Source organism: Mytilus trossulus, chromosome 2 (assembly GCF_036588685.1).
Source record: "Mytilus trossulus isolate FHL-02 chromosome 2, PNRI_Mtr1.1.1.hap1, whole genome shotgun sequence".
NCBI classification, from domain to species: Eukaryota; Metazoa; Mollusca; class Bivalvia; order Mytilida; family Mytilidae; genus Mytilus; species Mytilus trossulus.
Genome location: NC_086374.1, coordinates 75,958,829 through 75,974,791, shown reverse-complemented (window position 1 = coordinate 75,974,791; position 15,963 = coordinate 75,958,829). Strand labels below are relative to the sequence as shown.

Below are 15,963 nucleotides of genomic sequence, written 5' to 3'. Positions count from 1 at the left end.
TATTAGTTATAAATAAAGTTGAATTCTTTGATTCATCATTTTAACGTGATGCTGGCTGATAAATTGGACCTCGTAATTTTAGTATTATAGATATGAGTAGTCCAAATAATTAATACGTCTGGCAAGGCTTTTTAAATTTTATTCTGGGACAACTTCCTATGACGGCAAGGCCATGTTAATTTTTTTCTGGGACACCGAAGACCTTGCCAGACGTCATAATTATTTGGACTAATATATGAGATATTGGATATTTTTTATGCATTATTTTAACCAGTTGAGCATTTCATAGGATTGTTTGTTTAATGCTGTTTAAACTTTACTGAAAAAAACCACCTTAAATTTGCTAATTATTTGCAAGGACATATGTTAGTTATACGTCCTTGTTATTTGGTATGAAAGTTTGATTTATTGAAAGGGACTCATAGTTTACCATTTTATTTTTCTAATTGTCCAATTGTTAAAGCAACAACTTGGGTAAGGGCTTCGTTGTTTACCTTTATACACAACAACATATTCACTATGTACTTGGTAACAGTAATTAATTAATTGGATAGAAAATATTATAACAAATATCATTGGATGCTGAATTGACTTCAAATAGGTGCCGATTTGACTAGATGAGGATTTAACCAGGTGCCGACTTGACTTGAACATTTCAAAGCCTTTGCTATCGTTTGCGGTATTTTCTTGAGAAAACCTGTTTTTCATTATCAAACAGAAGTAGAAACTGCTTGAAAATGATTCTGGAACGCTTCATAATTGTTAAAAGAAGTTTAATTCACTCAAAAAACAATTTAGTAACTTGCGATGTTTAAACAGGAAGTTTCAAAAGCATGTGTAAAAGAAGAAATTAACCGGTGAGAGTGGAAATACGTACATGACAGATATCACTATAGTACGACTTTGAAAGTAAAACAGTTCCATCCTTTTGTAAAACAGTCTTTACCAGATGCTCCGCAGGGCGTAGCTTTATACGACCGCAGAGGTTGAACCCTGAACGGTTGGGGCAAGTATGGACACAACATTCAAGCTGGATTCCGCTCTAAATTTGGATTGTGATTAAATAGTTGACACAGCATAGGTTTCTGACACAGAATGAATGTATTCAAATGAACTTAAAATTTTTGTTTTCTCTTAGAGCAATTCACTATGCTGTTGAATATTAATCCTCTCAAAAAAAGGTTTGAAGAAATTTTCTTTTTATTTATGAAATTTCAAATGAGAAAAATTGAACCCAATTTTTTAATCACATCCCCCTTTCCCTTATTCCAAAACTAATTTCAATTAAAATATTCTAATGGAGTTTGCAACAATTACTACTCATTTAAATACATCATAAAATATTAAGATGTAAAAAAACTGCTTGTTATCACTGAATGGTAAAGATTATTTAAATTTATCAGTTGGTAGTAAAAAGTGAATATACATTGTATATTGTATATAACAAAGATTTAAGTTGATTCTGGACAAAGAAAGATAACTCCAATTAAAAAAAATTCTTGCAGATATTTCTTGCTGACTATACTGGACAAAGAAAGATAACTCTTAATTAATTTTTTTTTTAGCTATTTCACAATATTGTGAAATTAGATATTTCTTGCCATTGCACAATACTGTGCAATTGAAAAGACTTGCTATTGCACAATACTTAATATAATAATTTTAGATCCTGATTTGGACCAACTTGAAAACTGGGCCCATAATCAAAAATCTAAGTACATGTTTAGATTCAGCATATCAAAGAGGCCCAAGAATTTAATTTTTGTTAAAATCAAACTAAGTTTAATTTTGGACCCTTTGCACTTTAATTTAGACCAATTTTAAAACTGGACCAAAAGTTAAGAATCTACATACACAGTTAGATTTGGCATATCAAAGAACCCCAATTATTCAATTTTTGATGAAATCAAACAATGTTTAATTTTGGACCTCGATTTGGGCCAACTTGAAAACTGGGCCAATAATCAAAAATCTAAGTACATTTTTAGATTCAGCATATCAAAGAACCCAAAGGTTTCAATTTTTGTTAAAATCAAACTAAGTTTAATTTTGGACCCTTTGGACCTTAATGTAGACCAATTTGAAAACGGGACCAAAAATTAAGAATCTACATACACAGTTAGATTCGGCATATTACAGAACCCCAATTATTCAATTTTGATGAAATCAAACAAAATTTAATTTTGGACCCTTTGGGCCCCTTTTTCCTTAACTGTTGGGACCAAAACTCCCAAAATCAATACCAACCTTCCTTTAATAGTCATAAACCTTGTGTTTAAATTTCATAGATTTCTATTTACTTATACTAACGCTATGGTGCGAAAACCAAGAAAAATGCTTATTTGGGTCCCTTTTTGGCCCCTAATTCCTAAACTGTTGGGACCGAAACTCCCAAAATCAATACCAACCTTCCTTTTGTGGTCATAAACATTGTGTTTAAATTTCAATGATTTCTATTTACTTTAACTAAAGTTATTGTGCGAAAACCAAGAATAATGCTTATTTGGGCCCTTTTTTGGCCCCTAATTCCTAAACTGTTGAAACCAAAACTCCCAAAATCAATCCCAACCTTTCTTTTGTGGTCATAAACCTTGTGTCAAAATTTCATAGATTTCTATTAACTTAAACTTAAGTTATAGTGCGAAAACCAAGAAAATGCTTATTTGGGCCCTTTTTGGCCCCTAATTCCTAAAATGTTGGGACCAAAACTCCCAAAATCAATACCAGCCTTCCTTTTATGGTCATAAACCTTGTGTTAAAATTTCATAGATTTCTATTCACTTTTACTTAAGTTAGAGTGCGAAAACTAAAAGTATTCGGACGACGACGACGACGACGACGCCAACGTGATAGCAATATACGACGAAAATTTTTTCAAAATTTGCGGTCGTATAAATATACCTATCACATTAATGTTTGAAGGGTCTTAAGCTTATTCAAACCATATAGGTCGGTATGAAACACCAAAACGGAATGAACAATAACTGATTACGTTTTGTAGTTTACAAATTCTAAACTGGTTCCCGTCAGACTACAACACTTTGTTCGAGTGTAGTGGAATACAAGCAGAAACCAGTTAGTTTGTAAAATAGTAAATATGAAACCGAGTGCGGTAGGCAGAGGCAATAATCGACTTTCTGTTGGTCTGGTCAATGGTATTGGAACAATGCCGCTGACGCGTCATTTTCCAAAACTAGAGGCTCTAAAGAGCCTGTGTTGCTCACCTTGGTCTATGTGAATATTAAACAAAGGAAGCAGATGGATTCATGACAAAATTGTGTTTTGGTGATGGTGATGTGTTTGTACATCTTATTTTACTTAACAGTCTTGCTGCTTACAATTATCTCTATCTTTAATGAACTTGGCCCAGTAGTTTCAGTGGAATATGTTAATAACCAGATGCTCCGCAGGGCGTAGCTTTATACGACCGCAGAGGTTGAACCCTGAACGGTTGGGGCAAGTATGGACATAACATTCAAGCTGGATTCAGCTCTAAATTTGGATTGTGATTAAATAGTTGACACAGCACAGGTTTCTGACACAGAATGAATGTGTTCTAATGAAATTAAAATTTTTGTTTTCTCTTAGAGCAATTCACTATGCTGTTGAATATTATTCCTCTCAAAAAAATGTTTGAAGAAATTTTCTTTTTATTTATGAAATTTCAAATGAGAAAATTGAACCCATTTTTTTTAATCACATCCCCCTTTCCCTTATTCCAAAACTAATCTCAATTAAAATTTCTAATGGAGTTTGCAACAATTACTACTCATTTAAATACATCATAAAATATTAAGATGTAAAAAAACTGCTTGTTATCACTGAATGGTAAAGATTATTTTAATTTATCAGTTGGTAGTAAAAAGGGAATATACATTGTATATTGTATATATAACAAAGATTTAAGTTGATTCTGGACAAAGAAAGATAACTCCAAATAAAAAAAAATCTTACAATTAGATATTTCTTGCTTACTATTCTGGACAAAGAAAGATAACTCTAATTAAAAACAAAATTGCTATTTCACAATATTTTGCAATTAGATATTTCTTGCCATTGCGCAATACTGTGCAATTGAAAAGACTTTCTATTGCACAAAACTTAATATAATAATTTTAGATCCTGATTTGGACCAACTTGAAAACTGGGCCCATAATCAAAAATCTAAGTACATGTTTGGATTCAGCATATGCAAAGAACCCCAAGATTTCAATTTTTGTTAAAATCAAACTAAGTTTAATTTTGGACCCTTTGGACTTTAATGTAGACCAATTTGAAAACAAGACCAAAAATGAGGAATCTACATACACAGTTAGATTTGGCATATCAAAGAACCCCATTTATTCAATTTTTGATGAAATCAAACAAAGTTTAATTTTGGACCCCGATTTGGACCAACTTGAAAACTGGGCTGATAATCAAGAATCTAAGTACATTTTTAGATTCAGCATATCAAAGAACCCAACCGATTAATTTTTTGTCAAAATCAAACGAAGTTTAATTTTGGACCCTTTGGACCTTAATGTAGACCAATTTGAAAACGGGACCAAAAGTTAAAAATCTACATACACAGTTAGATTTGGCATATCAAAGAACCCCAATTATTCAATTTTGATGAAATCAAACAAAGTTTAATTTTGGACCTTTTGGGCCCCTTATTCCTAAACTGTTGGGACCAAAACTCCCAAAATCATTACCAACCTTCCTTTTATGGTCATAAACCTTGTGTTTAAATTTCATAGATTTCTATTTACTTATACTAAAGTTATGGTGCGAAAACCAAGAAAATGTTTATTTGGGTCCCTTTTTGGTCCCTAATTCCTAAACTGTTGGGACCTAATCTCCCAAAATCAATACCAACCTTCCTTTTGTGGTTATAAACATTGTGTTTAAATTTCATTATTTTCTATTTACTTAAACTAAAGTTATAGTGCGAAAACCAAGAATAATGCTTATTTGGGCCCTTTTTTGGCCCCTAATTCCTACACTGTTGAAACCAAAACTCCCAAAATCAATCCCAACCTTTCTTTTGTGGTCATAAACCTTGTGTCAAAATTTCATAGATTTCTATTAACTTAAACTAAAGTTATAGTGCGAAAACCAAGAAAATGCTTATTTGGGCCCTTTTTGGCCCCTAATTCCTACACTGTTGAAACCAAAACTCCCAAAATCAATCCCAACCTTTCTTTTGTGGTCATAAACCTTGTGTCAAAATTTCATAGATTTCTATTAACTTAAACTAAAGTTATAGTGCGAAAACCAAGAAAATGCTTATTTGGGCCCTTTTTGGCCCCTAATTCCTAAAATGTTGGGACCAAAACTCCCAAAATCAATACCAACCTTCCTTTTGTGGTCATAAACCTTGTGATAAAATTTTATAGATTTATATTCACTTTTACTAAAGTTAGAGTGCGAAACCTAAAATAATCGGACGACGACGACGACGACGCCAACGTGATAGCAATATACGACGAAATTTTTTTCAAAATTTGCGGTCGTATAAAAATTTACAAATTTTATGAAAATTGTTAAAAATTGACTATAAAGAACAATAACTCCTTAGGGGGTCAATTGACCATTTCGGTCACGTTGACTTATTTGTAAATCTTACTTTGCTGAACATTATTGCTGTTTACAGTTTATCTTTATCTATAATAATATTCAAAATAACCAAAAACAGCACAATTTCCTTAAAATTACCAATTCAGGGGCAGCAACCCAACAACAGGTTGTCTGAAAATTACAGGGCAGATAGATCTTGATCTGATATACAATTAAACCCCATGTCAGATTTGCTCTAAATGCTTTGGTTTTTGAGTTATCAAAATTGACTATAAAGGGCAACAACTCCTGAAGGAGGCAACTGACCATTTTGGACATGTTGACTTATTTGTAAATCTTGCTTTGCTGAACATTATTGCTGTTTACAGTTTATCTCTATCTATAATAAAATTCAAGATAATAACAAAAAACATCAAAATTTCCTTAAAATTACAAATTCAGGGGCAGCAACCCAACAACGGGTTGTTCGATTCGTCTGAAAATTTCAGGACAGATATATCTTCACATTATGAACAATTTTAACCCCATGTCAGATTTGCTCTAAATGATTTGGTTTTTGAGTTATAAGCCAAAAACTGCATTTTACCCCTATGTTCTATTTTTAGCCGTGGCGGCCATCTTGGTTGGTTGGCCGGGTCAAGCCACACATTTTTTAAACTAGATACCCCAAGAATGATTGTGGCCAAGTTTGGTTTAATTTGGCCCAGTAGTTTCAGAGGAGAAGATTTTTGTAAAAGCTAACGACGACGGACGATGGACGCCGGACGCCAAGTGATGGGAAAAGCTCATTTGGCCCAAAGGGCCAGGTGAGCTAAAAATGCTTATTTGGGCACCTATATGGTCCTTTTTTTTTAATTCCTAAACTGTTAGGACTATATTATAACCCCCAAAATCAATGCCATCCTTCCTTTGTGGTTATAAACCTTGTGTTTAAATTTCATAGATTTCTGTATACTTATACTAAAGTTATTGTCCCCAAACCAAATGTCTTTGGATAATAACAATGCGTGAACCAATATACGACCACAAAATTTTGCAGTGGAATAAAAAGAGCAACAGAACAATTACAGTAATGTCACAGTAAAAAGAAGATATATCTCACCATTTGTTGAATTTTCCAGAATTCCAAATCTCTGATGTTCTCCATACCACAGTTTAATGCCAGAATGTCAGGAATATTTCTGATTACTTTAGACTGCATCTAAATAAAAAAAAATAATCAAATTTTACTTTAACTTGACTCAAATTATATAAACTATAATGCTGTGAGCGAGGTTCTCAAATTAAATTCATAGCTTCAATTGCTCTTCTTTTAAAGATAGGAAAAAGGCACTGATCATTTTTGTTTAATTGAGTTTAAATTTCATAGATTTCTATTCACTTTTACTAAAGTTAATGTGCGAAAACCAAAAGTATTCAAACGACGACAACGCCAAGGTGATAGCAATATACGACCAAAAAATTAAAATTTTTGCAGTCGTATAAAAAGTGGAAAAACATCAGCAATTTTACTATTCGTAAAAGGGCATAACTCTACAATTGAATAGTGACACCACCAAAAGTCGAAATTGATCTGTGCTTTGTGGCAATGAGCATTGTGAATAAGTTTCCTAACGTTTAGTCGAGGCAAACTAAAGTTAAACAATGGAAACCAATTTTATGCATACCCTACGCTGGACATTGCTTAAACTTAATGCCCGTTTCACTACGGTGTGGACATACAAAAATACTTTAATAGATAATACTACTTACATGTGGTTGGTACTTTTCACAAGAATTACACCATGCCTGTGTATTTTGTTCTAATGACAGACTATGCTTAACAACCTCTGCAAATGTGAACCTTACTGGAGGTTTATTATGTCCTGTAATATAAACCCACAGATATAATTAGGAGTATTTCCATATCAATAATCATCCAACAAACACATAAAACTTGTGTGGCACTACAAAATATCTGCATAACACCAGAAGCAGCCTAAAAAAATCTCTGCAGTTTTTTTTTTATCTATTTGGTAATGTTTCAGCATTTTTTTCTGCAATAACTTACTAAATTTCAAGTTAGCCCTTCAACTTGTTTGTCTGGTATCTGACAACTTTTAAGAACTTTGATCAATAACCATTGTAGAAAGTCATTGATTCAGTCAATAAATTTCTTTTAATTCATAACTAGAAATTAAAAATAAACTGTTAACACAGAGATATGTGTCCCTTTTTTTTTGTAATTTCAATAATGCAAATGTTGAAATAAAAATAGCAACACTTTTTTAACATGTAAGTTTTGCAAATATTCAAATACAATGAACCATGACTGAAGGTACAAGGCTAATTTTATTGAACAATAGACGACTTAGAGGATTCCATGAGAGAACGGAAGATCGTAACTGCCAAAGGTCATTAAGGTCATGTGACGACATTGGTCAATTCTTAAAAGATTCAGCTTTAAATTTGGATTGTGATAAAATAGTTGACACAGCATAGGTTTCTGACACAGAATGAATGTGGTCTAATGAACTTAAAAAAATTGTTTTGCCTTTGAGCAATTCACTATGCTGTTGAATATATTAATCCTCTCAAAAAAATGTTTAAAGAAATTTTATTTTTATATATGAAATCTGAAATGAGAGAAATTGACCCTCCCCCCAATTTTTTTTCTCACATCCCCCTTTCCCATATTTCAACTAGAGGCTCTAAAGAGCCTGTGTCGCTCACCTTGGTCTATGTGAATATTAAACAAAGGAAGCTGATGGATTCATGACAAAATTGTGTTTTAGTGATGGTGATGTGTTTGTAAATCTTACTTTACTAAATAGTCTTGCTGCTTACAATTATCTCTATCTATAATGAACTTGGCCCAGTAGTTTCAGTGGAAAATGTTAATAAAAATTTACAAATTTTATGAAAATTGTTAAAAATTGACTATAAAGGACAATAACTCCTTATTGGGTCAATTGACCATTTCAGTCATGTTGACTTATTTGTAAATCTTACTTTGCTGAACATTATTGCTGTTAACAGTTTATCTCTAATTAAAATAATATTCAAGATAATAACCAAAAACAGCAAAATTTCCTTAAAATTACCAATTCAGGGACAGCAACCCAACAATGGGTTGTCAGATTTATCTGAAAATTACAGGGCAGATAGATCTTGATCTGATAAAAATTTACCCTATATCAGATTTGCTCTAAATGCTTTGGTATTTGAGTTATAAGCAAAAAACTGCATTTTACCCCTATGTTCTATTTTAAGCTGTTGCGGCCATCTTGATTTGATGGCCGGGTCACCGAACACATTTTTAAAACAAGATACCCCAAAGATGATTGTTGCCTAGTTTGGATTAATTTGGCCCAGTTGTGTCAGAGGAGAAGATTTTTGTAAAAGAAAACTAAGATTTACGAAAAATGGTTAAAAATTGACTATAAAGGGCAATAACTCCTAAAGGGGTCAACTGACCATTTCGGTCATGTTGACTTATTTGTAAATCTTACTTTGCTGAACATAATTGCTGTTTACAGTTTATCTCTATCTATAATAATATTCAAGATAATAAGCCAAAACAGCAAAATTTCCTCAAAATTACAAATTCAGGGGCAGCAACCCAACAACGGGTTGTCCGATTCGTCTGAAAATTTCAGGGCAGATAGATTTTGACCTGATAAATAATTAAACCCTGTGTCAGATTTGCTCTAATTGCTTTGGTTTTTGAGTTATAAGCCAAAAACTGCATTTTACCCCTATGTTCTATTTTTAGCCGTGGCGGCCATCTTGGTTGGTTGACCGGGTCACGCCACACAATTTTTAAACTAAATACCCAAAGATGATTGTGGCCAAGTTTGGATTAATTTGGCCCAGTAGTTTTAGAGGAGAAGATTTTTGTAAAAGATAACTAAGATTTACGAAAAATGGTTAAAAATTGACTATAAAGGGCAATAACTCCTTAAGGGGTCAACTGACCATTTCGGTCATGTTGACTTATTTGTAAATCTTACTTTGCTGAACATATTTGCTGTTTACAGTTTATCTCTATCTATAATAATATTCAAGATAATAACCAAAAACAGCAAAATTTCCTCAAAATTACAAATTCAGGGACAGCAACCCAACAACGGGTTGTCCGATTCGTCTGAAAATAGATCTTGACCTGATAAACATTTTAACCCCTTGTCAGATTTACTCTAAATGCTTTGGTTTTTGAGTTATAAGCCAAAAACTGCATTTTACCCCTATGTTCTATTTTTAGCCGTGGCGGCCATCTTGGTTGGTTGACCGGGTCACGCCACACATTTTTTAAACTAGATACCCCAATGATGATTGTGGCCAAGTTTGGTTCAATTTGGCCAAGTAGTTTCAGAGGAGAAGATTTTTGTAAAAGTTAACAACGACGACGGACGCCGGACGCAAAGTGATTGGAAAAGCTCACTTGGCCCTTTGGGCCAGGTGAGCTAAAAACTGATCTCAATACAAATTTCTAATGGAGTTTGCAACAATAACTACTCATTCAAGTACATCATAAAATAATAAAATGTAAAAAAAGTGCTTGTAATCACTGAATGGGAAAGATTGTTTTAATTTATTAGTTGGTAGTAAAAGTGAATATACATTGTATATTGTATAAAACAATGATTTAAGTTGATTCAATTAGTATTCTGGACAAAGTTGAAAGAAAGATAACTACAATTTTCAAAGAATATTTCATAAAGCTGTGCAATTGAAAATTTCTACTATTGTGCAATAAGATATTTCTTGCTATTGTGCAATACTGTGCAATTGACAAATTTCTTGCTATTGCACAATACTTAATATAATAATGTTGGACCCCTATTTGGACCAACTTGAAAACTGGGACCATAATCAACTAGAGGCTCTCAAGAGCCTGAATTGCTCACCTGATTCTACTTTGGTTTTTGAAATCATATAAAAAATATAAAATTTGGCTAAAAGTAACAACACAACCTCATAAGGAAAGAAATATTCAGGCTATGTTTGATTTCATTCAATTCAGTGGTTCACTAAAAGAAGACATTTGTATGAATTTCCCATAGGGTCCTATGTTAAACTAAGTCCCCCACTGGCAGCCATCCTGGATGATGGATCAGATACAAAGTAACAACACTTGGTATGCATTTCCCATAGGGTTCTATGTTAAACTAGGTGCCCCTGCTGGTGGCCATCTTGGATGTCGGATAGGCTTTAAAGCGATGAGGGACGACGAACAGGACAACAGACGCCAAGTGGTGAGAAAAGCTCACTTAATGGCCCTTTGGGCCAGGTGAACTAAAAATCTAAGTATGTGTTTAGATTTAGCATATCAAAGAACCCCAAGAATTCAATTTTTGTTAAAATCAAGCTTACTTTAATTTTGGACCTTTATGTAGACAAATTTGAAAACAGGACCAAAAATTAAGAATCTGAATACATGGTTAGATATGGTATATCAAAGAACCCAAATAATTCATTTTTTGATGAAATCAAACAAAGTTTAATTTTGGACCCTAATTCGTTGGGACCAAAACTCCCAAAATCAATCCAAACCTTCCTTTTGTGGTCATAAACCTTGCGTTAAAATTTCATATTTTTCTATAAACTGATACTAAATTAATTGTGCAACCAGATGCTCCGCAGGGCGTAGCTTTATACGACCGCAGAGGTTGAACCCTGAACGGTTGGGGCAAGTATGGACACAACATTCAAGCTGGATTCCGCTCTAAATTTGGATTGTGATTAAATAGTTGACACAGCATAGGTTTCTGACACAGAATGAATGTATTCAAATGAACTTAAAATTTTTGTTTTCTCTTAGAGCAATTCACTATGCTGTTGAATATTAATCCTCTCAAAAAAATGTTTGAAGAAATTTTCTTTTTATTTATGAAATTTCAAATGAGAAAAATTGAACCCAATTTTTTAATCACATCCCCCTTTTCCCTTATTCCAAAACTAATTTCAATTAAAATATTCTAATGGAGTTTGCAACAATTACTACTCATTTAAATACATCATAAAATATTAAGATGTAAAAAAACTGCTTGTTATCACTGAATGGTAAAGATTATTTAAATTTATCAGTTGGTAGTAAAAAGTGAATATACATTGTATATTGTATATAACAAAGATTTAAGTTGATTCTGGACAAAGAAAGATAACTCCAATTAAAAAAAATTCTTGCAGATATTTCTTGCTTACTATACTGGACAAAGAAAGATCACTCTTAATTAAAAAAAAATTTGCTATTTCACAATATTGTGAAATTAGATATTTCTTGCCATTGCACAATACTGTGCAATTGAAAAGACTTGCTATTGCACAATACTTAATATAATAATTTTAGATCCTGATTTGGACCAACTTGGAAACTGGGCCCATAATCAAAAATCTAAGTACATGTTTAGATTCAGCATATCAAAGAGGCCCAAGAATTTAATTTTTGTTAAAATCAAACTTAGTTTAATTTTGGACCCTTTGCACTTTAATTTAGACCAATTTTAAAACTGGACCAAAAATTAAGAATCTACATACACAGTTAGATTTGGCATATCAAAGAACCCCAATTATTCAATTTTTGATGAAATCAAACAATGTTTAATTTTGGACCTCGATTTGGGCCAACTTGAAAACTGGGCAACTAATCAAAAATCTAAGTACATTTTTAGATTCAGCATATCAAAGAACCCTAAGGTTTCAATTTTTGTTAAAATCAAACTAAGTTTAATTTTGGACCCTTTGGACCTTAATGTAGACCAATTTGAAAACAGGACCAAAAATAAAGAATCTACTTACACAGTTAGATTCGGCATATTAAAGAACCCCAATTATTCAATTTTGATGAAATCAAACAAAGTTTAATTTTGGACCCTTTGGGCCCCTTTTTCCTTAACTGTTGGGACCAAAACTCCCAAAATTAATACCAACCTTCCTTTCATAGTCATAAACCTTGTGTTTAAATTTCATAGATTTCTATTTACTTAATATACTAACGCTATGGTGCAAAAACCAAGAAAAATGCTTATTTGGGTCCCTTTTTGGCCCCTAATTCCTAAACTGTTGGGACCGAAACTCCCAAAATCAATACCAACCTTCCTTTTGTGGTCATAAACATTGTGTTTAAATTTCATTGATTTCTATTTACTTTAACTAAAGTTATTGTGCGAAAACCAAGAATAATGCTTATTTGGGCCCTTTTTTGGCCCCTAATTCCTAAAATTTTGGGACCAAAACTTTCAAAATCAATACCAGCCTTCCTTTTATGGTCATATGACTTATGTTAAAATTTCATAGATTTCTGTTTTGTTATACTAAAGTTATTGTGCAAAAACCTAGAAAAATGCTTATTTGGGCCCTTTTTGGCCCCTAATTCCTAAACTATTGGAACCAAAACACCCAAAAACAATCCCAACCTACCTTTTATGGTCATAAACCTTGTGTTTAAATTTCATAGATTTCTATTTACTTTTAATATTTATTGTGTTACTTTAAAAGCAACGTTTGAGAAAAAACCAAAATGTCTTTGAACGACAACAACAACCCCAACACCAACCTGATACCAATATAGGACCACAATTTTTTTAATTTTTGCGGTCGTATAAAAACCAACGTTATAACATTCTTTCAAAGATTGATAAAGCTAATTAAGTTCAGTCAAATATCAATTCTTACTGTGAGAGAACATTTTTAATTATAAAGAAATTTACAGGGACTTCTGATCAGAACTTGACAATGATACATTTATATTGTGTGCTGTTATCAAAACTAGAGGCTCTCAAGAGCCTGTATTGCTCACCTGATTCTACTTGGGGTTTTGAAATCATATAATAACATATAAAATTTGGCTAAAAGTAATAATACAACCTCATACGGAAAGGAAAATTTAGGCTATGTTGGATTTCATTCAAAAGGCCCCCACTGGCGGACATCTTGTATGATGGATCGGCTACAAAGTAACAACACTTGGTCAGCATCTCATAAAGAACATTCATGCAATGTTTGGTTTCATTCCATTCCGTGGTTCTCTTAAAGAAGACATTTATATATATTTCCCATAGGGTTCTATGTTAAGCTAAGTCCCCCGCTGGCAGCCATCTTGAATGATGGATTGGCTACAAAGTAACAACACTTGGTCAGCACATCATAAGGAACATTCATGCCATGTTTGGTTTCATTCCATTCAGTGGTTCTCTAAAAGAAGTCTTTTGTATGCATTTCCCATGGGTCCTATGTTAAACTAAGTCCATTGCTGGGGGCCATCTTGGATAATGGATTGGCTACAAAGTAACAACACTTGGTCAGCACCTCATAAAGAACATTCATGCCATGTTTAGTGTCATTCCATTCAGTGGTTCTCTAAAAGAAGTCATTTGTATGCATTTCCCTTAGGGTCCTATGTTAAACTAAGTCCATCGCTGGGGGCCATCTTGGATAATGGATCGGCTACAAAGTAACAACACTTGATCAGCACCTCATAAGGAACATTCATGCCATGTTTGGTTTCATTCCATTCAGTGGTTCTCTAAAAGAAGTCATTTGTATGCATTTCCCATAGGGTCCTATGTTAAACTAAGTCCCCCACTGGCGGCCATCTTGGATGATGGATCCGCTATAAAGTAACAACACTTGGTCAGCACCTCATAAAGAACATTCGTGCCATGTTTAGTGTCATTCCATTCAGTGGTTCTCTAAAAGAAGTCATTTGTATGCATTTCCCATGGGTCCTATGTTAAACTAAGTCCCCCGCTGGCGGCCATCTTGGATGATGGATCAACTACAAAGTAACAACACTTGGTAAGCACCTCATAAGTAACATTCATGCCATGTGTGGTTTCATTCCATTCAGTGGTTCTCTAAAAGAAGTCATTTGTATGCATTTCCCATAGGGTCCTATGTTAAACTAAGTCCCCCGCTGGCGGCCATCTTGAATGATGGATCCACTATAAAATAACAACACTTGGTCAGCACCTCATAAAGAACATTCATGCCATGTTTAGTGTCATTCCATTCAGTGGTTCTCTAAAAGAAGTCATTTGTATGCATTTCCCGTAGGGTCCTATGTTAAACTAAGTCCCCCGCTGGCGGCCATCTTGGATGATGGATCTGCTACACAGTAACAACACTTGGTCAGCACCTCATAAGGAACATTCATGCCATGTTTGGTTTCATTCCATTCAGTGGTTCTCTAAAAGAAGTCTTTTGTATGCATTTCCCATAGGGTCCTATGTTATAATAAGTCCCCCACTGCCCCCAACTTGGATGATGGATTGGCTACAAAGTAACAACACTTGGTAAGCACCTCATAAGGAACATTCATGCCATGTTTGGTTTTATTCCATTCAGTGGTTCTCTAGGAGAAGTCATTTGTATGCATTTCTCATAGGATAGTATGCTAAACTAAGTCCCCCGCTGGCGGTCATCTTGGATGATGGATCGGCTACAAAGTAACAACACTTAGTCAGCACCTCATAAGGAACATTCATGCCATGTTTGGTTTCATTCCATTCAGTGGTTCTCTAGAAGAAGTTCAAAATGTAAAATGTTAACGATGACGACGACGTAAGATGTAAAAAACTGCTTGTTATCACTGAATGGTAAAGATTATTTAAATTTATCAGTTGGTAGTAAAAAGTGAATATACATTGTATATTGTATATAACAAAGATTTAAGTTGATTCTGGACAAAGAAAGATAACTCCAATTAAAAAAAAATCTTGCAATAAGATATTTCTTGCTTACTATTTTGGACAAAGAAAGATAACTCTAATTAAAAAAAAAATTGCTATTTCACAATATTGTGAAATTAGATATTTCTTGCCATTGCACAATACTGTGCAATTGAAAAGACTTGCTATTCCACAATACTTAATATAATAATTTTAGATCCTGATTTGGACCAACTTGAAAACTGGGCCCATAATCAAAAATCTAAGTACATGTTTAGATTCAGCATATCAAAGAGGCCCAAGAATTTAATTTTTGTTAAAATCAAACTTAGTCTAATTTTGGACTCTTTGGACCTTACTGTAGGCCAATTTGAAAACAGGACCAAAAATGAAGAATCTACATACACAGTTAGATTTGGCATATCAAAGAACCCCATTTATTCAATTTTTGATGAAATCAAAAAAGTTTAATTTTGGACCCCGATTTGGGCCAACTTGAAAACTGGGCCAATAATAAAAAATCTAAGTTCATTTTTAGATTCAGCATATCAAAGAACCCCAAGGATTCAATTTTTGTTAAAATCAAACTAAGTTTAATTTTGGACCCTTTGGACCTTAATGTAGACCAATTTGAAAACGGGACCAAAAGTTAAGAATCTACATACACCAGTAAGATTCGGCATATCAAAGAACCCCAATTATTCAATTTTGATGAAATCAAACAAAGTTTAATTTTGGACCCTTTGGGCCC

At 33.3% G+C, this 15,963-nt stretch overlaps 1 protein-coding gene across 2 annotated transcripts in view; it reads right to left on the bottom strand.

Annotated features, from left to right (window-relative positions):
* Positions 1-15,963, bottom strand: part of LOC134708028 (PAN2-PAN3 deadenylation complex catalytic subunit PAN2-like) — a 281,367-nt gene that overhangs the window by 126,718 nt on the left and 138,686 nt on the right. For both annotated transcript variants that reach the window (XM_063568271.1, XM_063568270.1), the window contains exons 17-18: positions 7,315-7,427; positions 6,665-6,763 (exon numbers count right to left, since the gene is read on the bottom strand). In XM_063568271.1, coding sequence (XP_063424341.1) covers positions 6,665-6,763; positions 7,315-7,427 — 212 coding nt within the window. The remainder of the gene's footprint in view (positions 1-6,664; positions 6,764-7,314; positions 7,428-15,963) is intronic.